Source organism: Oncorhynchus mykiss, chromosome 18 (assembly GCF_057628025.1).
Source record: "Oncorhynchus mykiss isolate SJ-2025 chromosome 18, ASM5762802v1, whole genome shotgun sequence".
NCBI lineage: Eukaryota > Metazoa > Chordata > Actinopteri > Salmoniformes > Salmonidae > Oncorhynchus > Oncorhynchus mykiss.
Genome location: NC_143039.1, coordinates 4,437,762 through 4,464,108, shown reverse-complemented (window position 1 = coordinate 4,464,108; position 26,347 = coordinate 4,437,762). Strand labels below are relative to the sequence as shown.

Below are 26,347 nucleotides of genomic sequence, written 5' to 3'. Positions count from 1 at the left end.
ACAGTGAAATGCTGAATACAACAGGTGTAGTAGACCTCACAGTGAAATGCTGAATACAACAGGTGTAGTAGACCTTACAGTGAAATGCTGAATACAACAGGTGTAGTAGACCTCACAGTGAAATGCTGAATACAACAGGTGTAGTAGACCTCACAGTGAAATGCTGAATACAACAGGTGTAGTAGACTTACAGTGAAATGCTGAATACAACAGGTGTAGTAGACCTACAGTGAAATGCTGAATACAACAGGTGTAGTAGACCTGACAGTGAAATGCTGAATACAACAGGTGTAGTAGACCTTACAGTGAAATGCTGAATACAACAGGTGTAGTAGACCTCACAGGGAAATGCTGAATACAACAGGTGTAGTAGACCTCACAGTGAAATGCTGAATACAACAGGTGTAGTAGACCTCACAGTGAAATGCTGAATACAACAGGTGTAGTAGACCTTACAGTGAAATGCTGAATACAACAGGTGTAGTAGACCTTACAGTGAAATGCTGAATACAACAGGTGTAGTAGACCTCACAGTGAAATGCTGAATACAACAGGTGTAGTAGACCTCACAGTGAAATGCTGAATACAACAGGTGTAGTAGACCTCACAGGGAAATGCTGAATACAACAGGTGTAGTAGACCTCACAGTGAAATGCTGAATACAACAGGTGTAGTAGACCTCACAGTGAAATGCTGAATACAACAGGTGTAGTAGACCTTACAGTGAAATGCTGAATACAACAGGTGTAGTAGACCTTACAGTGAAATGCTGAATACAACAGGTGTAGTAGACCTCACAGTGAAATGCTGAATACAACAGGTGTAGTAGACCTCACAGTGAAATGCTGAATACAACAGGTGTAGTAGACCTCACAGTGAAATGCTGAATACAACAGGTGTAGTCGACCTTACAGTGAAATGCTGAATACAACAGGTGTAGTAGACCTCACAGTGAAATGCTGAATACAACAGGTGTAGTAGACCTCACAGTGAAATGCTGAATACAAGCCCTTAACCAACAATGCAGTTTTAAGAAAATGCACTAAAAAAAGGTAAGAGATCAGAAATGAACTCCCATGTTCCTGGTGGATAAACATCTGGAGCACATACAGTACCTGAAACACCAGCAGTCCAATATGAGACACAGCCAGACTGAGCTTGGTCCCCTCTCGGTCCTTAGCAGGGTGGAGCCTGACTCCGTACATCTCCAACCGCCGGGCGATCTCCAATAGCTGATAGTCTGACTCCGCTGGCGTCTGTCCTCTGGGGACACACAGGACACATACCAACACTATCATATCATAGTCTGACTCTAATGGCGTCTGTCCTCTGGGGACACACAGGACACATACCAACACTATCATATCATAGTCTGACTCTAATGGCGTCTGTCCTCTGGGGACACACAGGACACATACCAACACTATCATATCATAGTCTGACTCCGCTGGCGTCTGTCCTCTGGGGACACACAGGACACATACCAACACTATCATATCATAGTCTGACTCTAATGGCGTCTGTCCTCTGGGGACACACAGGACACATACCAACACTATCATATCATAGTCTGACTCTAATGGCGTCTGTCCTCTGGGGACACACAGGACACATACCAACGCGTCAGCGTTTTAACATCACGTTGGACAGTTTCCACTGTTCCTTCTGTACAAATGTCATAAAAATGTTGACTAATTCAGTGCAACAAACCGCCTTAAAAAGAAATCTGATCACTGTATGAAACTAATAACTAAAATAATCAATTAATATAAAACTAATAGAATCCATTAAACTAATAGAATCCACTAAACTAATAGAATCCACTAAACTAATAGAATCCACTAAACTAATAGAATCCATTAAACTAATAGAATCCATTAAACTAATAGAATCCATTAAACTAATAGAATCCACTAAACTAATAGAATCCATTAAACTAATAGAATCCATTAAACTAATAGAATCCATTAAACTAATAGAATCCATTAAACTAATAGAATCCATTAAACTAATAGAATCCATTAAACTAATAGAATCCATTAAACTAATAGAATCCATTAAACTAATAGAATCCACTAAACTAATAGAATCCATTAAACTAATAGAATCCACTAAACTAATAGAATCCATTAAACTAATAGAATCCATTAAACTAATAGAATCCATTAAACTAATAGAATCCATTAAACTAATAGAATCCATTAAACTAATAGAATCCATTAAACTAATAGAATCCACTAAACTAATAGAATCCACTAAACTAATAGAATCCATTAAACTAATAGAATCCACTAAACTAATAGAATCCACTAAACTAATAGAATCCACTAAACTAATAGAATCCACTAAACTAATAGAATCCACTAAACTAATAGATCCATGTATATTAAACTAATAGAATCCATTAAACTAATAGAATCCACTAAACTAATAGAATCCATTAAACTACTAGAATCCACTAAACTAATAGAATCCATTAAACTAATAGAATCCACTAAACTAATAGAATCCACTAAACTAATAGAATCCACTAAACTAATAGAATCCACTAAACTAATAGAATCCACTAAACTAATAGAATCCACTAAACTAATAGAATCCATTAAACTAATAGAATCCACTAAACTAATAGAATCCACTAAACTAATAGAATCCACTAAACTAATAGATCCATGTATATTAAACTAATAGAATCCATTAAACTAATAGAATCCACTAAACTAATAGAATCCATTAAACTACTAGAATCCACTAAACTAATAGAATCCATTAAACTAATAGAATCCACTAAACTAATAGAATCCATTAAACTAATAGATCCATGTATATTAAACTACTAGAATCCACTAAACTAATAGAATCCATTAAACTAATAGAATCCACTAAACTAATAGAATCCACTAAACTAATAGAATCCACTAAACTAATAGAATCCATTAAACTAATAGAATCCATTAAACTAATAGAATCCATTAAACTAATAGAATCCATTAAACTAATAGAATCCATTAAACTAATAGAATCCATTAAACTAATAGAATCCATTAAACTAATAGAATCCACTAAACTAATAGAATCCACTAAACTAATAGAATCCACTAAACTAATAGAATCCACTAAACTAATAGAATCCACTAAACTAATAGAATCCACTAAACTAATAGATCCATGTATATTAAACTAATAGAATCCATTAAACTAATAGAATCCACTAAACTAATAGAATCCATTAAACTACTAGAATCCACTAAACTAATAGAATCCATTAAACTAATAGAATCCACTAAACTAATAGAATCCATTAAACTAATAGATCCATGTATATTAAACTACTAGAATCCACTAAACTAATAGAATCCATTAAACTAATAGAATCCACTAAACTAATAGAATCCACTAAACTAATAGAATCCACTAAACTAATAGAATCCATTAAACTAATAGAATCCATTAAACTAATAGAATCCATTAAACTAATAGAATCCATTAAACTAATAGAATCCATTAAACTAATAGAATCCACTAAACTAATAGAATCCACTAAACTAATAGAATCCATTAAACTAATAGAATCCATTAAACTAATAGAATCCATTAAACTAATAGAATCCATTAAACTAATAGAATCCACTAAACTAATAGAATCCACTAAACTAATAGAATCCATTAAACTAATAGAATCCACTAAACTAATAGAATCCATTAAACTACTAGAATCCACTAAACTAATAGAATCCATTAAACTAATAGAATCCACTAAACTAATAGAATCCACTAAACTAATAGAATCCACTAAACTAATAGAATCCACTAAACTAATAGAATCCACTAAACTAATAGAATCCACTAAACTAATAGAATCCACTAAACTAATAGATCCATGTATATTAAACTAATAGAATCCATTAAACTAATAGAATCCACTAAACTAATAGAATCCATTAAACTACTAGAATCCACTAAACTAATAGAATCCATTAAACTAATAGAATCCACTAAACTAATAGAATCCATTAAACTAATAGATCCATGTATATTAAACTACTAGAATCCACTAAACTAATAGAATCCATTAAACTAATAGAATCCACTAAACTAATAGAATCCACTAAACTAATAGAATCCACTAAACTAATAGAATCCATTAAACTAATAGAATCCATTAAACTAATAGAATCCATTAAACTAATAGAATCCATTAAACTAATAGAATCCATTAAACTAATAGAATCCACTAAACTAATAGAATCCATTTATATTAAACTAATAGAAACCATTAAACTAATAGAATCCATTAAACTAATAGAATACATGTATATTAAACTACTAGAATCCACTAAACTAATAGAATCCACTAAACTAATAGAATCCACTAAACTAATAGAATCCATTACACTAATATAATCCATTAAACTAATAGAATCCACTAAACTAATAGAATCCACTAAACTAATAGAATCCATTAAACTAATAGAATCCATTAAACTAATAGAATCCACTAAACTAATAGAATCCACTAAACTAATAGAATCCATTAAACTAATAGAATCCATTAAACTAATAGAATCCATTAAACTAATAGAATCCACTAAACTAATAGAATCCATTAAACTAATAGAATCCACTAAACTAATAGAATCCACTAAACTAATAGAATCCACTAAACTAATAGAATCCACTAAACTAATAGAATCCATTAAACTAATAGAATCCACTAAACTAATAGAATCCATTAAACTAATAGAATCCATTAAACTAATAGAAACCATTAAACTAATAGAATCCATTAAACTAATAGAATCCATTAAACTAATAGAATCCATTAAACTAATAGAATCCACTAAACTAATAGAATCCATTAAACTAATAGAATCCACTAAACTAATAGAATCCACTAAACTAATAGAATCCACTAAACTAATAGAATCCACTAAACTAATAGAATCCATTAAACTAATAGAATCCATTAAACTAATAGAATCCACTAAACTAATAGAATCCACTAAACTAATAGAATCCACTAAACTAATAGAATCCACTAAACTAATAGAATCCACTAAACTAATAGAATCCATTAAACTAATAGAATCCATAAACTAATAGAATCCATTAAACTAATAGAATCCACTAAACTAATAGAATCCATTAAACTAATAGAATCCATGAACTTAATGCTTGCTTAACCAATATGTTGGATAATATATTGCCCTCCGCCTCCCCACCAACACACGAGAGACTTTGAGTTACTAAATCTGCTGAGTGGAAATAGTTTCCTGTTTCCTGTATGTGGGCCTGAATTAGGCACTTCCATCCTTCCTGCTCTGATCTGGGCTGGCTGGTCTCCTGAGGGACAGTGGTTGGTTTGGGGGGTGGAGAGGGGCCCGGTTTGGTAAGATAGACACAGAGGGTGGAGGGGATAGAGGGGGTTGGTAGGGCAGACAGAGAGTGTAGAGGGGGTTGGTAGGGCAGACAGAGAGGGGGGAGGGGGTTGGTAGGGCAGACAGAGAGGGGGGAGGGGGGTGGTAGGGCAGACACAGAGGGAAGAGAATGTAGAGGGGGTTGGTAGGGCAGACACAGAGTGTAGAGGGAGTAGGTAAGGCAGACAGAGCGTGTAGAGGGAGTAGGTAGGACAGACACAGAGGGTGAGGGGGTAGAGGGGGTTGGTAGGGCAGACACAGAGGGAAGAGAGGGTAGAGGGGGTTGGTAGGGCAGACAGAGTGTAGAGGGGGTAGAGGGGGTTGGTAGGGCAGACAGAATGTAGAGGGGGTAGAGGGGGTTGGTAGGGCAGACAGAGAGTGTAGAGGGAGTAGAGGGGGTTGGTAGGGCAGACACAGAGGGAAGAGGAGGTAGAGGGGGTTGGTAGGGCAGACACAGAGTGTAGAGGGAGTAGGTAAGGCAGACAGAGAGTGTAGAGGGAGTAGGTAGGACAGACACAGAGGGTGAGGGGGTAGAGGGTGTTGGTAGGGCAGACACAGAGGGAAGAGAGGGTAGGTAGGACAGACACAGAGGGAACAGAGGGTAGAGGGGGTTGGTAGGGCAGATAGAGGGAGTAAAAGGGGGCATGGAAGACTAGGGGTAGGGTCATCTGATCCTAAATCTGTGGTCAGGGACAACGTCTACACCCAGGGAAGACTAGGGGTCATCTGATCCTAGATCTGTGGTCAGGGACAACGTCTACACCCAGGGAAGACTAGGGGTCATCTGATCCTAGATCTGTGGTTAGGGACAACGTCTACACCCAGGGAAGACTTGGGGTCATCTGATCCTAAATCTGTGGTTAGGGACAACCTCTACACCCAGGGAAGACTAGGGGTAGGGTCATCTGATCCTAGATCTGTGGTTAGGGACAACGTCTACACCCAGGGAAGACTATGGGTCATCTGATCCTAGATCTGTGGTTAGGGACAACGTCTACACCCAGGGAAGACTAGGGGTCATCTGATCCTAGATCTGTGGTTAGGGACAACGTCTACACCCAGGGAAGACTAGGGGTCATCTGATCCTAGATCTGTGGTTAGGGACAACGTCTACACCCAGGGAAGACTAGGGGTCATCTGATCCTAGATCTGTGGTTAGGGACAACGTCTACACCCAGGGAAGACTAGGGGTCATCTGATCCTAGATCTGTGGTTAGGGGCAACGTCTATACCCAGGGAAGACTAGGGGTAGGGTCATCTGATCCTAGATCTGTGGTTAGGGACAACGTCTACACCCAGGGAAGACTAGGGGTCATCTGATCCTAGATCTGTGGTTAGGGACAACGTCTACACCCAGGGAAGACTAGGGGTCATCTGATCCTAGATCTGTGGTTAGGGACAACGTCTACACCCAGGGAAGACTAGGGGTAGGGTCATCTGATCCTAGATCTGTGGTTAGGGATAACGTCTACACCCAGGGAAAACTAAAGCCTAGGACTGGTGCCCATCTCTGGGAGGAAAGGCTGGGAGAGAGAGCAGAGGAGGGAGGGATGAGAGGGAGGAAGTGGTCCTGGCACACACCCAAGGAATGGATGAGTCATCTCAGCTGGAATTCTGGGAAAGGAAGGACAGGGACAGTCTTGTTCCATCAGTCCCACAATAGTTTTACAGGGAATGCTGGAAGGCAGGGGGCGCTTTATGGATTACCATCTCTAACCATCTGTGTGGGCGCAGGGACAGAGACAGGGACGGGGACGGGGACAGGGACAGAGACAGGGACAGAGACAGGGAAAGGGACAGAGACAGAGACAGGGACAAAGACAGAGACAGGGACGGGGACAGAGACAGGGATGGGGACAGAGACAAAGACAGAGACAGGGACAAAGACAGGGACAGGGAAAGAGACAGGGACAGGGACAAAGACAGGGACCGGGACAGGGACGTTACCTGTCAGATTAACAACAACACTGCTCTGACGCTGGCTGGATGCTAGACACTACAGTACTGCATTACATAACACTGGGCCTTGGCTACTGATGTTCATCAAGCTTCATCTACAGCACCTAAATCACCATCTAACTTCTCATCTTCCTGATGTAATCTGTCATGTGCCTTTTTACTGAGAAATGGCTTCTGTCTGGCCAGTCTACCGTTAAAGGCCTGATTGGTGGAGTGCTGCAGAGATGGTTGTCCTTCTGGAAGGTTCTCCTATCTCCACAGAGGAACTCTGGAGCTCTGTCAGAGTGACTATCGGGTCTTGGTCACCTCCCTGACCAAGGCCCTTCTCCCCCGATTGCTTAGTTTGGCCGGGCGGCCAGTTCGAGGCAGAATCTTAGTGGTTACAAACGTTTCATTTATAAGGCCACTGTGTTCTTGGAGACCTTTCCCCAGATCTGTACTTCGGACACAGTCCTTGCAAACATTTCTAAAAACCTGTTTTTGCTTTGACATTATGGGGTATTGTGTATAGATATGAGAAAAATTATAATTTTGAATCCATTTTAGAATAAGGCTGTAACGTAACAAAAAGTGGATTAAAGTCGAGGGTTCTGAATATTTTCCAAAGGCACGGTACCCCCCCCCCCCCAAAACATTTGATTGGTTACTGATTAGTATGCGGTTGAATCAAACATACATTTTACAATCTGTAAATGCTTGAATTTCCCACTTTAATTACTGAACAAGTAAATCCGTGATTTCCACCAGCCAACGTTGTACATAGCAGCATTGTGACGCCGTAGGCCTGTAGCTCCGAGAAACACGAAGCGAAGCACGACAACCCAATCTAAATAAACACGTCTCCATTAAAGCCAAACACCACATCATCTGGTAGCCTGTCGATAGGCAACCGCGTAGACATCGCAATTTCAGAACCGCGGACAGCGATCGGTAGTCGACACTTTGTATGTGACCCAAACTCCAACTTTGCAGGAGGGTCCAGAGAAAGGTAGAGTGACTCACACGTGCTTGTGGTGGTACTCTGTGATCTTGTCCATCAGAGCGTCCTGGTTAGGCATGTACTTGTTGTGAAGAAGGTGCTGAAAACTCTGGACCTCGTCAAAGTCCCCGATCTCAGCTGTGGAGAGAAGAGAGGAGAGACCGAGAAAGAGGGAAAGATAGGAGAGAGTAGAAGAGAGAGGAGAGGGAGGACAGAGACGAGAGGGAGGAGAGAGACGAGAGGGAGGAGAGAGACGAGAGGGAGGAGAGAGACGAGAGGGAGGAGAGACGAGAGGGAGGAGACGAGAGAGAGGAGAGACGAGAGAGAGAGGAGAGACGAGAGGGAGGAGACGAGAGAGAGGAGAGACGAGAGAGAGGAGAGATGAGAGAGAGAGGAGAGACGAGCGGGAGGAAAGACGAGAGAGACGAGAGAGACGAGAGGGAGGAGAAAGGGGAGAGAGAGGAGAGACGAGAGGGAGGAGAGACGAGAGGGAGGAGAGACGAGAGAGGAGAAAGGGGAGAGGAGTGTTACTGAATAACCAAGAGGAGAGTTCAATCCACACAGACGTCACCCCACTTGAGCCTGAACTGGCAGCTTTTCCCTCTGTCAGGTATTCAGCTACAGTCTCTCCAGATTACCCAACGGTGATGAGAACCGGACAGGTTCCATGGCAACTAAGTGATTCTGAATTTGCTCCGTGGCGATTTGTCTGACAGGTATTTTTATGTATTCAGAAAAATGGTTCCTCTCAGCATATTAACCACCTCATCAACTGTTTGGAACAGAAATATCGGCACTGGAGCCGGAACACACTGGAGTACACACTGGAGTACACACTGGAGCCGGTACACACTGGAGTACACACTGGAGTACACAATGGAGTACACAATGGAGTACACACTGGAGCCAGTACACACTGGAGTACACACTGGAGTACACACTGGAGCCGGTACACACTGGAGTACACACTGGAGCCGGTACACACTGGAGTACACACTGGAGCCGGTACACACTGGAGTACACACTGGAGCCGGTACACACTGGAGTACACACTGGAGTACACACTGGAGCCGGTACACACTGGAGTACACACTGGAGCCGGTACACACTGGAGTACACACTGGAGTACACACTGGAGCCGTTACACACTGGAGCCGTTACGCGCTGGAGCCGGTACACACTGGAGCCGTTACACACTGGAGTACACACTGGAGCCGGTACACACTGGAGTACACAATGGAGTACACACTGGAGTACACACTGGAGCCGGCAACACACTGGAGTCGGTACACACTGGAGCCGTTACACACTGGAGTACACACGAGCCGGTACACACTGGAGCTGGTACACACTGGAGTACACACTAGAGCCAGTACACACTGGAGTACACACTGGAGTACACACTGGAGCCGGTACACACTGGAGTACACACTGGAGTACACACTGGAGCCGGTACACACTGGAGTACACACTGGAGCCGGTACACACTGGAGTACACACTGGAGCCGGTACACACTGGAGTACACACTGGAGCCGGTACACACTGGAGTACACACTGGAGCCGGTAAACACTGGAGTACACACTGGAGTACACACTGGAGCCGTTACACACTGGAGCCGTTACGCGCTGGAGCCGGTACACACTGGAGCCGCTACACACTGGAGTACACACTGGAGCCGGTACACACTGGAGTACACAATGGAGTACACACTGGAGTACACACTGGAGTCGGTACACACTGGAGCCGTTACACACTGGAGCTGGTACACACTGGAGTACACACTGGAGCCGGTACACACTGGAGTACACACTGGAGCCGGTACACACTGGAGCTGGTACACACTGGAGCCGGGAACACACTGGAGTACACAATGGAGCCGGGAACACACTGGAGTACACACTGGAGCCGGGAACACACTGGAGCCGGTAACACACTGGAGCCGGTAACACACTGGAGCCGGTAACACACTGGAGCCGGGAACACACTGGAGCCGGGAACACACTGGAGCCGGGAACACACTGGAGCCGGGAACACACTGGAGCCGGTAACACACTGGAGCCGGTAACACACTGGAGCCGGTAACACACTGGAGCCGGTAACACACTGGAGCCGGGAACACACTGGAGCCGGGAACACACTGGAGCCGGGAACACACTGGAGCCGGGAACACACTGGAGCCGGTACTAAAATAAATCAGGAAGCTCTAACTATATTATAATAGAAAGTATGCTTACACTGGACGATATGAGAGACCAGCAGGGCAGCACTGGTGTCGTTGCAGGTCAGACGTCCACACGCCAGATCATGCTTTATCTGGAGAGCAAACAGGTACCTGAGAGAGAGAGAGAAGGAGAGAGAGAGAGGAGAAGGAGAGAGTAGAATGAGAGAGAGAGAGACGGAGAGAGAGAAAGAGAGAAGGAGAGAGTAGAATGAGAGAGAGAGAGACGGAGAGAGAGAAGGAGAGAGAGAGATGGAGAGAGAGAAGGAGAGAGAGGAGGAGAGAGAGAGAAGAGAGAGAGTGGAGAGAGGAGAGAAAGAGGAGAGAGAGAGAGGAGAAGGAGAGAGAAGGAGAGAGAAGGAGAGAGAGAGTGGAGAGAGGAGAGAAAGAGGAGAGAGAGGAGAGAGAGAGAGGAGAAGGAGAGAGGAGAATGAGAGAGAGGAGAATGAGAGAGGGAAGGAGAGAGGGAAGGAGAGAGGGAAGGAGAATGGGAAGGAGAATGGGAAGGAGAGAGGGAAGGAGAGAGGGAAGGAGAGAGGAGAATGAGAGAGAGGAGAAGAAGAGAGGAGAATGAGAGAGGAGCAGGAGAGAGAGAGAGGAGAGAGAGAGGAGAAGGAGAGAGAGAGGAGAAGGAGAGAGAGACAGAGAGGAGAGAAAAAAAGAGCGAAAGAGAGAGAAAGAGGGGGAGAAAACATGAGAGGATACGCATGGTAACTATTAACCTTTAGTCTGCACAGTCAGAAACCTGGTGTGTAATGGCATAGTCTTGAAAACCCAACCCGCCTTACAGGGTTAACTAAAAGTCACGTCTGTTGCCTTGACAGAGTGTGAATCCACAAACAGCGTGAGAATGTTGCCATAAAACAGCCCTCCATCCATCTAATCGAATCCCCGAGCTGACAAGGACAAAATCTGTCGTTCTGCCTCTGAACAAGGCAGTTTAACCCACTGTTCCCCTGAACAAGGCAGTTTAACCCACTGTTCCCCTGAACAAGGCAGTTAACCCACTGTTCCCCTGAACAAGGCAGTTAACCCACTGTTCCCCTGAACAAGGCAGTTAACCCACTGCTCCCCTGAACAAGGCAGTTAACCCACTGCTCCCCTGAACAAGGCAGTTAACCCACTGCTCCCCTGAACAAGGCAGTTAACCCACTGTTCCCCTGAACAAGGCAGTTAACCCACTGTTCCCCTGAACAAGGCAGTTAACCCACTGCTCCCCTGAACAAGGCAGTTAACCCACTGCTCCCCTGAACAAGGCAGTTAACCCACTGCTCCCCTGAACAAGGCAGTTAACCCACTGCTCCCCTGAACAAGGCAGTTAACCCACTGCTCCCCTGAACAAGGCAGTTAACCCACTGCTCCCCTGAACAAGGCAGTTAACCCACTGCTCCCCTGAACAAGGCAGTTAACCCACTGCTCCCCTGAACAAGGCAGTTAACCCACTGCTCCACAGAACAAGGCAGTTAACCCACTGCTCCCCTGAACAAGGCAGTTAACCCACTGCTCCCCTGAACAAGGCAGTTAACCCACTGCTCCCCTGAACAAGGCAGTTAACCCACTGCTCCCCTGAACAAGGCAGTTAACCCACTGCTCCCCTGAACAAGGCAGTCAACCCACTGCTCCCCTGAACAAGGCAGTCAACCCACTGCTCCCCTGAACAAGGCAGTCAACCCACTGCTCCCCTGAACAAGGCAGTCAACCCACTGCTCCCCTGAACAAGGCAGTCAACCCACTGCTCCCCTGAACAAGGCAGTCAACCCACTGCTCCCCTGAACAAGGCAGTCAACCCACTGCTCCCCTGAACAAGGCAGTTAACCCACTGCTCCCCTGAACAAGGCAGTTAACCCACTGCTCCCCTGAACAAGGCAGTTAACCCACTGCTCCCCTGAACAAGGCAGTTAACCCACTGTTCCCCTGAACAAGGCAGTTAACCCACTGCTCCCCTGAACAAGGCAGTTAACCCACTGCTCCCCTGAACAAGGCAGTTAACCCACTGCTCCCCTGAACAAGGCAGTTAACCCACTGCTCCCCTGAACAAGGCAGTTAACCCACTGCTCCCCTGAACAAGGCAGTTAACCCACTGCTCCCCTGAACAAGGCAGTTAACCCACTGCTCCCCTGAACAAGGCAGTTAACCCACTGCTCCCCTGAACAAGGCAGTTAACCCACTGCTCCCCTGAACAAGGCAGTTAACCCACTGCTCCCCTGAACAAGGCAGTTAACCCACTGCTCCCCTGAACAAGGCAGTTAACCCACTGTTCCCCTGAACAAGGCAGTTAACCCACTGCTCCCCTGAACAAGGCAGTTAACCCACTGTTCCCCTGAACAAGGCAGTTAACCCACTGCTCCCCTGAACAAGGCAGTTAACCCACTGTTCCCCTGAACAAGGCAGTTAACCCACTGTTCCCCTGAACAAGGCAGTTAACCCACTGTTCCCCTGAACAAGGCAGTTAACCCATTGTTCCCCATGCGCCGAAGACGTGGATGTCGATTAAGGCAGCCCCCCCACACCTCTCTGATTCAGAGGGTTGGGTTAAATTCGGAAGACACATTTCAGCTGAAGGTGTTCAGTTACAACTGACTAGGTATCCCCCTTTCCAACTGACTAGGTATCCCCCTTTCCAACTGACTAGGTATCCCCCCCTTTCCAACTGACTAGGTATCCCCCCTTTCCCTTTCCAACTGACTAGGTACCCCCCTTTCCAACTGACTAGGTATCCCCCCTTTCCAACTGACTAGGTATCCCCCTTTTCCAACTGACTAGGTATCCCCTCTTTCCAACTGACTAGGTATCCCCTCTTTCTAACTGACTAGGTATCCCCCCTTTCTAACTGACTAGGTAACTGTCATTAATAACTAGGTATCCCCCTTTCCAACTGTCATTAATAACTTCACCATGCTCAAAGGGATATTTAATTTATGCTTCCTTTTGTTTTTACCCATCTACCAATGGGTGCCCGTCTTTGCGAGGCACTGGAACACCTCCCTTGTCTTAGCGGCTGAAACTGTGTTTGAAGGTCACTGCTTGACTGAGGTCTTTTTCCAGATAATTGTATGTGTGGGTTACAGAGATGGGGTAGTCATTCAAAAATCATGTTAAACACTATTATTGCACACAGAGTCCAAGATATTACAGATTTTAATTCTAAAAACATCATTCATAACATAACATTGAGTCTCGTCCCTCAACAGTGGGTTACACTGTGTCTCGTCCCTCAATAGCCTTGGTTTCTCAAATGACTGCCTCGCCTGGTTCACTAACTACTTCTCAGATAGAGTTCAGTGTGTCAAATCGGAGGGCCTGTTGTCCGGGCCTCTGGCGGTCTCTATGGGGGTGCCACAGGGTTCAATTCTCGGGCAGACTCTTTTCTCTGTATACATCAATGATGTCGCTCTTGCTGCTGGTGATTCTCTGATCCACCTCTACGCAGACGACACCATTCTGTATACTTTTGGCCCTTCGTTGGACACTTAACAACGAGCTTCAATGCCATACAACACTCCTTCCGTGGCCTCCAACTGCTCTTAAATGCAAGTAAAACTAAATGCATGCTCTTCAAACGATTGCTGCCTCCACCTGCCCGCCCGACTAGCATCACTACTCTGGACGGTTCTGACTTAGAATATGTGGACAACTACAAATACCTAGGTGTCTGGATAGACTGTAAACTCTCCTTCCAGACTCACATTAAGCATCTCCAATCCAAAATTAAATCTAGAATCGGCTTCCTATTTCGCAACAAAGCATCCTTCACTCATGCTGCCAAACATACCCTCGTAAAACTGACTACCGATCTTCGACTTTGGCGATGTCATATACAAAATAGCCTCCAACACTCTACTCAGCAAATTGGATGCAGTCTATTACAGTGCCATCCGTTTTGTCACCAAAGCACCATCTACTACCCACCACTGCGACCTGTATGCTCTCGTTGGCTGGTCCTCGCTTCATATTCGTCGCCAAACCCACTGGCTCTAGGTCATCTATAAGTCTTTACTAGGTAAAACCCCGCCTTATCTCAACTCACTGGACACCATAACAACATCCAACCGTAGCACACGCTCCAGCAGGTATATTTCCATGGACACCCCCAAAGCCAACACCTCCTTTGGCCACCTTTCCTTCCAGTTCTCTGCTGCCAATGACTGGAACGAATTGCAAAAAAAATCACTGAATTTGGAGACTCATATCTCCCTCATTAACTTTAAGCATCAGCTATCTGAGCATCTTACCAACCAATCTGTAAACAGCCCATCCAACCAACTCCCTACCTCATCCCCATATTGGTTTTGTTTTTCTGCTCTTTTGCACACCAGTATCACTACTTGCACATCCTCATCTGCACATATATCACTCCAGTGTAAATTGCTAAATTGTAATTACTTTGCTACTATGGCCTATTTATTGCCTTACCCCCTACCTCCATTTGCACACACTGTATATAGACTTCTCTATTGTGTTGTTGTCTGTATGTTTGTTTACTCCATGTGTTACTCTGTGTTGTTATTGTCTGTATGTTTGTTTACTCCATGTGTTACTCTGTTGTTGTCTGTATGTTTGTTTACTCCATGTGTAACTCTGTTGTTGTCTGTATGTTTGTTTACTCCATGTGTTACTCTGTGTTGTTATTGTCTGTATGTTTGTTTACTCCATGTGTAACTGTTATTGTCTGTATGTTTGTTTATTCCATGTGTAACTCTGTTGTTGTCTGTATGTTTGTTTACTCCATGTGTAACTCTGTTATTGTCTGTATGTTTGTTTATTCCATGTGTTACTCTGTGTTGTTATTGTCTGTATGTTTGTTTACTCCATGTGTAACTGTTGTTGTCTGTATGTTTGTTTACTCCATGTGTAACTCTGTTGTTGTCTGTATGTTTGTTTATTCCATGTGTAACTCTGTTGTTGTCTGTATGTTTGTTTATTCCATGTGTAACTCTGTTGTTGTCTGTATGTTTGTTTACTCCATGTGTAACTCTGTTGTTGTCTGTATGTTTGTTTACTCCATGTGTAACTCTGTTATTGTCTGTATGTTTGTTTACTCCATGTGTAACTCTGTTGTTGTCTGTATGTTTGTTTACTCCATGTGTAACTCTGTTGTTGTCTGTATGTTTGTTTATTCCATGTGTAACTCTGTTGTTGTCTGTATGTTTGTTTATTCCATGTGTAACTCTGTTGTTGTCTGTATGTTTGTTTACTCCATGTGTAACTCTGTTGTTGTCTGTATGTTTGTTTACTCCATGTGTAACTCTGTTGTTGTCTGTATGTTTGTTTATTCCATGTGTAACTCTGTTGTTGTCTGTATGTTTGTTTATTCCATGTGTAACTCTGTTGTTGTCTGTATGTTTGTTTACTCCATGTGTAACTCTGTTGTTGTCTGTATGTTTGTTTACTCCATGTGTAACTCTGTTATTGTCTGTATGTTTGTTTACTCCATGTGTAACTCTGTTGTTGTCTGTATGTTTGTTTACTCCATGTGTAACTCTGTTGTTGTCTGTATGTTTGTTTATTCCATGTGTAACTCTGTTGTTGTCTGTATGTTTGTTTATTCCATGTGTAACTCTGTTGTTGTCTGTATGTTTGTTTACTCCATGTGTAACTCTGTTGTTGTCTGTATGTTTGTTTACTCCATGTGTAACTCTGTTGTTGTTATTGTCTGTATGTTTGTTTACTCCATGTGTAACTCTGTTGTTGTCTGTATGTTTGTTTACTCCATGTGTAACTCTGTTGTTGTCTGTATGTTTGTTTACTCCATGTGTAACTCTGTTGTTGTCTGTATGTTTGTTTACTCCATGTGTAACTCTGTTATTGTCTGTATGTTTGTTTACTCCATGTGTAACTCTGTTGTTGTCTGTATGTTTGTTTACTCCATGTGTAACTCTGTTGTTGTCTGTATGTTTGTTTATTCCATGTGTAACTCTGTTGTTGTCTGTATGTTTGTTTATTCCATGTGTAACTCTGTTGTTGTCTGTATGTTTGTTTACTCCATGTGTAACTCTGTTGTTGTCTGTATGTTTGTTTATTCCATGTGTAACTCTGTTGTTGTCTGTATGTTTGTTTATTCCATGTGTAACTCTGTTATTGTCTGTATGTTTGTTTACTCCATGTGTAACTCTGTTATTGTCTGTATGTTTGTTTACTCCATGTGTAACTCTGTTGTTGTCTGTATGTTTGTTTACTCCATGTGTAACTCTGTTGTTGTCTGTATGTTTGTTTACTCCATGTGTAACTCTGTTGTTGTCTGTATGTTTGTTTACTCCATGTGTAACTGTTGTTGTTGTTGTCTGTATGTTTGTTTACTCCATGTGTAACTCTGTTGTTGTTGTTGTCTGTATGTTTGTTTACTCCATGTGTAACTCTGTTATTGTTGTTGTCTGTATGTTTGTTTACTCCATGTGTAACTCTGTTGTTGTCTGTATGTTTGTTTATTCCATGTGTAACTCTGTTATTGTCTGTATGTTTGTTTACTCCATGTGTAACTCTGTTATTGTCTGTATGTTTGTTTACTCCATGTGTAACTCTGTTGTTGTCTGTATGTTTGTTTACTCCATGTGTAACTCTGTTGTTGTCTGTATGTTTGTTTACTCCATGTGTAACTCTGTTGTTGTCTGTATGTTTGTTTACTCCATGTGTAACTGTTGTTGTTGTTGTCTGTATGTTTGTTTACTCCATGTGTAACTCTGTTATTGTCTGTTCACACTGCTTTTGCTTTATCTTGGTCAGGGTCACAGTTGTAAATGAGAACTTGTTCTCAACTAGTCTACCTGGTTAAATAAAGGTGATCTGGTCTACCTGGTTAAACAAAGGTGATCTGGTCTACCTGGTTAAACAAAGGTGATCTGGTCTACCTGGTTAAATAAAGGTGATCTGGTCTACCTGGTTAAACAACGGTGATCTGGCCTCCCTGGTTAAACAAAGGTGATCTGGTCTACCTGGTTAAATAGTGGGTTACACTGCGTCTCGTCCCTCAACAGTAGGTTACACTGTGTCTCGTCCCTCAACAGTATGTTACACTGTGTCTCACTGTCTCGTCCCTCAACAGTAGGTTACACTGCGTCTCGTCCCTCAACAGTAGGTTACACTGTGTCTCACTGCGTCTCGTCCCTCAACAGTAGGTTACACTGTGTCTAACTGTGTCTCGTCCTTCAACAGTAGGTTACACTGCGTCTCGTCCCTCAACAGTAGGTTACACTGCGTCTCGTCCCTCAACAGTAGGTTACACTGCGTCTCGTCCCTCAACAGTAGTTTACACTGCGTCTCGTCCCTCAACAGTAGTTTACACTGTGTCTCGTCCCTCAACAGTAGTTTACACTGTGTCTCGTCCCTCAACAGTAGTTTACACTGTGTCTCGTCCCTCAACAGTAGTTTACACTGTGTCTCGTCCCTCAACAGTAGTTTACACTGTGTCTCGTCCCTCAACAGTAGTTTACACTGTGTCTCGTCCCTCAACAGTAGTTTACACTGTGTCTCGTCCCTCAACAGTAGTTTACACTGTGTCTCGTCCCTCAACAGTAGGTTACACTGTGTCTCGTCCTTCAACAGTAGGTTACACTGTGTCTCGTCCCTCAACAGTAGGTTACACGGTGTCTCGTCCCTCAACAGTAGGTTACACTGTGTCTAGTCCTTCAACAGTAGGTTACACTGTGTCTCGTCCTTCAACAGTAGGTTACACTGTGTCTCGTCCCTCAACAGTAGGTTACACTGTGTCTCGTCCCTCAACAGTAGGTTACACTGTGTCTCGTCCCTCAACAGTAGGTTGGACTGTGTCTCGTCCCTCAACAGTAGGTTACACTGTGTCTCGTCCCTCAACAGTAGGTTACACTGTGTCTCGTCCCTCAACAGTAGGTTACACTGTGTCTCGTCCCTCAACAGTAGGTTACACTGTGTCTCGTCCCTCAACAGTAGGTCACACTGTGTCTCGTCCCTCAACAGTAGGTCACACTGTGTCTCGTCCTTCAACAGTAGTTTACACTGTGTCTCGTCCTTCAACAGTAGGTTACACTGTGTCTCACTGTCTCGTCCCTCAACAGTAGGTTACACTGTGTCTCACTGTGTCTCGTCCTTCAACAGTAGGTTACACTGTGTCTCGTCCTTCAACAGTAGGTTACACTGTGTCTCGTCCTTCAACAGTAGTTTACACTGTGTCTCGTCCTTCAACAGTAGGTTACACTGTGTCTCGTCCCTCAACAGTAGGTCACACTGTGTCTCACTGTCTCGTCCCTCAACAGTAGGTCGCACTGTGTCTCACTGTCTCGTCCCTCAACAGTAGGTCACACTGTGTCTCACTGTCTCGTCCCTCAACAGTAGGTCACACTGTGTCTCACTGTCTCGTCCCTCAACAGTAGGTCACACTGTGTCTCATCCCTCGACAGTAGGTTACACTGTGTCTCGTCCCTCAACAGTAGGTCACACAGTGTCTCATCCCTCGACAGTAGGTTACACTGTGTCTCATCCTTCAACAGTGGGTCACACTGTGTCTCGTCCCTCAACAGTAGGTTACACTGTGTCTCGTCCCTCAACAGTTGGTCACACTGTGTCTCGTCCCTCAACAGTAGGTCACACTGTGTCTCGTCCCTCAACAGTAGGTCACACTGTGTCTCGTCCCTCAACAGTGGGTTACACTGTGTCTCGTCCCTCAACAGTAGGTCACACTGTGTCTCGTCCCTCAACAGTAGGTCACACTGTGTCTCGTCCCTCAACAGTAGGTCACACTGTGTCTCGTCCCTCAACAGTAGGTCACACTGTGTCTCACTGTTTCGTCCCTCAACAGTAGGTCACACTGTGTCTCACTGTTTCGTCCCTCAACAGTAGGTCACACTGTGTCTCGTCCCTCAACAGTAGGTCACACTGTCTCGTCCCTCAACAGTAGGTCACACTGTGTCTCGTCCCTCAACAGTAGGTTACACTGTGTCTCGTCCTTCAACAGTAGGTTACACTGTGTCTCGTTCTTCAACAGTAGGTTACACTGTGTCTCGTCCCTCAACAGTAGGTTACACTGTGTATCGGCCCTCAACAGTAGGTCACACTGTGTCTCACTGTCTCGTCCCTCAACAGTAGTTTACACTGTGTCTCACTGTGTCTCGTCCTTCAACAGTAGGTTACACTGTGTCTCGTCCCTCAACAGTAGGTTACACTGTGTCTCGTCCCTCAACAGTAGGTTACACTGTGTCTCGTCCCTCAACAGTAGGTCACACTGTGTCTCGTCCCTCAACAGTAGGTCACACTGTGTCTCGTCCCTCAACAGTAGGTTACACTGTGTCTCGTCCCTCAACAGTAGGTCGGACTGTGTCTCGTCCCTCAACAGTAGGTCGGACTGTGTCTCGTCCCTCAACAGTAGGTCACACTGTGTCTCGTCCCTCAACAGTAGGTCACACTGTGTCTCGTCCCTCAACAGTAGGTCACACTGTGTCTCGTCCCTCAACAGTAGGTTACACTGTGTCTCGTCCCTCAACAGTAGGTTACACTGTGTCTCGTCCCTCAACAGTAGGTCACACTGTGTCTCGTCCCTCAACAGTACGTCACACTGTGTCTCGTCCCTCAACAGTAGGTCACACTGTGTCTCGTCCCTCAACAGTAGGTCACACTGTGTCTCGTCCCTCAACAGTAGGTCACACTGTGTCTCGTCCCTCAACAGTAGGTCACACTGTGTCTCGTCCTTCAACAGTAGGTTACACTGTGTCTCGTCCCTCAACAGTAGGTTACACTGTGTCTCACTGTTTCGTCCCTCAACAGTAGGTCACACTGTGTCTCACTGTTTCGTCCCTCAACAGTAGGTCACACTGTGTCTCGTCCCTCAACAGTAGGTCACACTGTGTCTCGTCCCTCAACAGTAGGTCACACTGTGTCTCGTCCCTCAACAGTAGGTTACACTGTGTCTCGTCCTTCAACAGTAGGTTACACTGTGTCTCGTCCCTCAACAGTAGGTTACACTGTGTCTCGTCCCTCAACAGTAGGTTACACTGTGTCTCGTCCTTCAACAGTAGTTTACACTGTGTCTCGTCCTTCAACAGTAGGTTACACTGTGTCTCACTGTCTCGTCCCTCAACAGTAGGTTACACTGTGTCTCACTGTGTCTCGTCCTTCAACAGTAGGTTACACTGTGTCTCGTCCTTCAACAGTAGGTTACACTGTGTCTCGTCCTTCAACAGTAGTTTACACTGTGTCTCGTCCTTCAACAGTAGGTTACACTGTGTCTCGTCCCTCAACAGTAGGTCACACTGTGTCTCACTGTCTCGTCCCTCAACAGTAGGTCGCACTGTGTCTCACTGTCTCGTCCCTCAACAGTAGGTCACACTGTGTCTCACTGTCTCGTCCCTCAACAGTAGGTCACACTGTGTCTCACTGTCTCGTCCCTCAACAGTAGGTCACACTGTGTCTCATCCCTCGACAGTAGGTTACACTGTGTCTCGTCCCTCAACAGTAGGTCACACAGTGTCTCATCCCTCGACAGTAGGTTACACTGTGTCTCATCCTTCAACAGTGGGTCACACTGTGTCTCGTCCCTCAACAGTAGGTTACACTGTGTCTCGTCCCTCAACAGTTGGTCACACTGTGTCTCGTCCCTCAACAGTAGGTCACACTGTGTCTCGTCCCTCAACAGTAGGTCACACTGTGTCTCGTCCCTCAACAGTGGGTTACACTGTGTCTCGTCCCTCAACAGTAGGTCACACTGTGTCTCGTCCCTCAACAGTAGGTCACACTGTGTCTCGTCCCTCAACAGTAGGTCACACTGTGTCTCGTCCCTCAACAGTAGGTCACACTGTGTCTCACTGTTTCGTCCCTCAACAGTAGGTCACACTGTGTCTCACTGTTTCGTCCCTCAACAGTAGGTCACACTGTGTCTCGTCCCTCAACAGTAGGTCACACTGTCTCGTCCCTCAACAGTAGGTCACACTGTGTCTCGTCCCTCAACAGTAGGTTACACTGTGTCTCGTCCTTCAACAGTAGGTTACACTGTGTCTCGTTCTTCAACAGTAGGTTACACTGTGTCTCGTCCCTCAACAGTAGGTTACACTGTGTATCGGCCCTCAACAGTAGGTCACACTGTGTCTCACTGTCTCGTCCCTCAACAGTAGTTTACACTGTGTCTCACTGTGTCTCGTCCTTCAACAGTAGGTTACACTGTGTCTCGTCCCTCAACAGTAGGTTACACTGTGTCTCGTCCCTCAACAGTAGGTTACACTGTGTCTCGTCCCTCAACAGTAGGTCACACTGTGTCTCGTCCCTCAACAGTAGGTCACACTGTGTCTCGTCCCTCAACAGTAGGTTACACTGTGTCTCGTCCCTCAACAGTAGGTCGGACTGTGTCTCGTCCCTCAACAGTAGGTCGGACTGTGTCTCGTCCCTCAACAGTAGGTCACACTGTGTCTCGTCCCTCAACAGTAGGTCACACTGTGTCTCGTCCCTCAACAGTAGGTCACACTGTGTCTCGTCCCTCAACAGTAGGTTACACTGTGTCTCGTCCCTCAACAGTAGGTTACACTGTGTCTCGTCCCTCAACAGTAGGTCACACTGTGTCTCGTCCCTCAACAGTACGTCACACTGTGTCTCGTCCCTCAACAGTAGGTCACACTGTGTCTCGTCCCTCAACAGTAGGTCACACTGTGTCTCGTCCCTCAACAGTAGGTCACACTGTGTCTCGTCCCTCAACAGTAGGTCACACTGTGTCTCGTCCTTCAACAGTAGGTTACACTGTGTCTCGTCCCTCAACAGTAGGTTACACAGTGTCTCACTGTTTCGTCCCTCAACAGTAGGTCACACTGTGTCTCACTGTTTCGTCCCTCAACAGTAGGTCACACTGTGTCTCGTCCCTCAACAGTAGGTCACACTGTGTCTCGTCCCTCAACAGTAGGTCACACTGTGTCTCGTCCCTCAACAGTAGGTTACACTGTGTCTCGTCCTTCAACAGTAGGTTACACTGTGTCTCGTCCCTCAACAGTAGGTTACACTGTGTCTCGTCCCTCAACAGTAGGTTACACTGTGTCTCGGCCCTCAACAGTAGGTCACACTGTGTCTCACTGTCTCGTCCCTCAACAGTAGTTTACACTGTGTCTCACTGTGTCTCGTCCTTCAACAGTGGGTCACACTGTGTCTCGTCCCTCAACAGTAGGTCACACTGTGTCTCACTGTCTCGTCCCTCAACAGTAGTTTACACTGTGTCTCACTGTCTCGTCCTTCAACAGTGGGTCACACTGTGTCTCGTCCCTCAACAGTAGGTTACACTGTGTCTCGTCCCTCAACAGTAGGTTACACTGTCTCGTCCCTCAACAGTAGGTTACACTGTCTCGTCCCTCAACAGTAGGTTACACTGTGTCTCGTCCCTCAACAGTAGGTTACACTGTGTCTCGTCCCTCAACAGTAGGTCACACTGTGTCTCGTCCCTCAACAGTAGGTCACACTGTGTCTCGTACCTCAACAGTAGGTCACACTGTGTCTCGTCCCTCAACAGTAGGTCACACTGTGTCTCGTCCCTCAACAGTAGGTCACACTGTGTCTCGTCCCTCAACAGTAGGTCACACTGTGTCTCGTCCCTCAACAGTAGGTCACACTGTGTCTCGTCCCTCAACAGTAGGTTACACTGTGTCTCGTCCCTCAACAGTAGGTTACACTGTGTCTCGTCCCTCAACAGTAGGTTACACTGTTTCTCGTCCCTCAACAGTAGGTTGGACTGTGTCTCGTCCCTCAACAGTAGGTCACACTGTGTCTCGTCCCTCAACAGTAGGTCACACTGTGTCTCGTCCCTCAACAGTAGGTCACACTGTGTCTCGTCCCTCAACAGTAGGTTGGACTGTGTCTCGTCCCTCAACAGTAGATCACACTGTGTCTCGTCCCTCAACAGTACGTCACACTGTGTCTCGTCTCTCAACAGTAGGTCACACTGTGTCTCGTCCCTCAACAGTAGGTCACACTGTGTCTCGTCCCTCAACAGTAGGTTACACTGTGTCTCGTCCTTCAACAGTAGGTTACACTGTGTCTCGTCCCTCAACAGTAGGTTACACTGTGTCTCGGCCCTCAACAGTAGGTCACACTGTGTCTCACTGTCTCGTCCCTCAACAGTAGTTTACACTGTGTCTCACTGTGTCTCGTTCTTCAACAGTGGGTCACACTGTGTCTCGTCCCGCAACAGTAGGTCACACTGTGTCTCACTGTCTCGTCCCTCAACAGTAGTTTACACTGTGTCTCACTGTGTCTCGTCCCTCAACAGTAGTTTACACTGTGTCTCACTGTGTCTCGTCCCTCAACAGTGGGTCACACTGTGTCTCGTCCCTCAACAGTAGGTTACACTGTGTCTCGTCCCTCAACAGTAGGTTACACTGTGTCTCGTCCCTCAACAGTAGGTTACACTGTGTCTCGTCCCTCAACAGTAGGTTACACTGTGTCTCGTCCCTCAACAGTAGGTTACACTGTGTCTCGTCCTTCAACAGTAGGTTACACTGTGTCTCGTCCCTCAACAGTAGGTTACACGGTGTCTCGTCCCTCAACAGTAGGTTACACTGTGTCTCGTCCTTCAACAGTAGGTTACACTGTGTCTCGTCCTTCAACAGTAGGTTACACTGTGTCTCGTCCCTCAACAGTAGGTTACACTGTGTCTCACTGTCTCGTCCCTCAACAGTAGTTTACACTGTGTCTCACTGTGTCTCGTCCTTCAACAGTAGGTTACACTGTGTCTCGTCCCTCAACAGTAGGTTACACTGTGTCTCGTCCCTCAACAGTAGGTTACACTGTGTCTCGTCCCTCAACAGTAGGTCACACTGTGTCTCGTCCCTCAACAGTAGGTCACACTGTGTCTCGTCCCTCAACAGTAGGTTACACTGTGTCTCGTCCCTCAACAGTAGGTCGGACTGTGTCTCGTCCCTCAACAGTAGGTCATACTGTGTCTCGTCCCTCAACAGTAGGTCACACTGTGTCTCGTCCCTCAACAGTAGGTCACACTGTGTCTCGTCCCTCAACAGTAGGTTACACTGTGTCTCGTCCATCAACAGTAGGTTACACTGTGTCTCGTCCCTCAACAGTAGGTCACACTGTGTCTCGTCCCTCAACAGTACGTCACACTGTGTCTCGTCCCTCAACAGTAGGTCACACTGTGTCTCGTCCCTCAACAGTAGGTCACACTGTGTCTCGTCCCTCAACAGTAGGTCACACTGTGTCTCGTCCTTCAACAGTAGGTTACACTGTGTCTCGTCCCTCAACAGTAGGTCACACTGTGTCTCACTGTTTCGTCCCTCAACAGTAGGTCACACTGTGTCTCGTCCCTCAACAGTAGGTCACACTGTGTCTCGTCCCTCAACAGTAGGTCACACTGTGTCTCGTCCCTCAACAGTAGGTCACACTGTGTCTCGTCCCTCAACAGTAGGTTACACTGTGTCTCGTCCTTCAACAGTAGGTTACACTGTGTCTCGTCCCTCAACAGTAGGTTACACTGTGTCTCGTCCCTCAACAGTAGGTTACACTGTGTCTCGGCCCTCAACAGTAGGTCACACTGTGTCTCACTGTCTCGTCCCTCAACAGTAGTTTACACTGTGTCTCACTGTGTCTCGTCCTTCAACAGTGGGTCACACTGTGTCTCGTCCCTCAACAGTAGGTTACACTGTGTCTCGTCCCTCAACAGTAGGTTACACTGTGTCTCGTCCCTCAACAGTAGGTTACACTGTGTCTCGTCCCTCAACAGTAGGTTACACTGTGTCTCGTCCCTCAACAGTAGGTCACACTGTGTCTCGTCCCTCAACAGTAGGTCACACTGTGTCTCGTCCCTCAACAGTAGGTCACACTGTGTCTCGTCCCTCAACAGTAGGTTACACTGTGTCTCGTCCCTCAACAGTAGGTTAAACTGTGTCTCGTCCCTCAACAGTAGGTTGGACTGTGTCTCGTCCCTCAACAGTAGGTCACACTGTGTCTCGTCCCTCAACAGTAGGTTACACTGTGTCTCGTCCCTCAACAGTAGGTCACACTGTGTCTCGTCCCTCAACAGTAGGTTACACTGTGTCTCGTCCTTCAACAGTAGGTTACACTGTGTCTCGTCCCTCAACAGTAGGTTACACTGTGTCTCGGCCCTCAACAGTAGGTCACACTGTGTCTCACTGTCTCGTCCCTCAACAGTAGTTTACACTGTGTCTCACTGTGTCTCGTTCTTCAACAGTGGGTCACACTGTGTCTCGTCCCGCAACAGTAGGTCACACTGTGTCTCACTGTCTCGTCCCTCAACAGTAGTTTACACTGTGTCTCACTGTGTCTCGTCCCTCAACAGTAGTTTACACTGTGTCTCACTGTGTCTCGTCCCTCAACAGTGGGTCACACTGTGTCTCGTCCCTCAACAGTAGGTTACACTGTGTCTCGTCCCTCAACAGTAGGTTACACTGTGTCTCGTCCCTCAACAGTAGGTTACACTGTGTCTCGTCCCTCAACAGTAGGTTACACTGTGTCTCGTCCCTCAACAGTAGGTTACACTGTGTCTCGTCCCTCAACAGTAGGTTACACTGTGTCTCGTCCTTCAACAGTAGGTTACACTGTGTCTCGTCCCTCAACAGTAGGTTACACGGTGTCTCGTCCCTCAACAGTAGGTTACACTGTGTCTCGTCCTTCAACAGTAGGTTACACTGTGTCTCGTCCTTCAACAGTAGGTTACACTGTGTCTCGTCCCTCAACAGTAGGTTACACTGTGTCTCGTCCCTCAACAGTAGGTTACACTGTGTCTCGTCCCTCAACAGTAGGTTACACTGTGTCTCGGCCCTCAACAGTAGGTCACACTGTGTCTCACTGTCTCGTCCCTCAACAGTAG

The 26,347-nt window shown here is 45.7% G+C and overlaps 1 protein-coding gene across 9 annotated transcripts in view; it reads right to left on the bottom strand.

Annotated features, from left to right (window-relative positions):
• The window catches only part of LOC110515620 (FERM, ARHGEF and pleckstrin domain-containing protein 1), a 96,136-nt gene that overhangs the window by 40,963 nt on the left and 28,826 nt on the right, over positions 1-26,347 (bottom strand). For all 9 annotated transcript variants that reach the window (XM_090206682.1, XM_090206678.1, XM_090206679.1 and 6 more), the window contains exons 6-8: positions 10,592-10,689; positions 8,379-8,493; positions 1,116-1,263 (exon numbers count right to left, since the gene is read on the bottom strand). In XM_090206682.1, the coding sequence (XP_090062808.1) occupies positions 1,116-1,263; positions 8,379-8,493; positions 10,592-10,689 (361 nt within the window). The remainder of the gene's footprint in view (positions 1-1,115; positions 1,264-8,378; positions 8,494-10,591; positions 10,690-26,347) is intronic.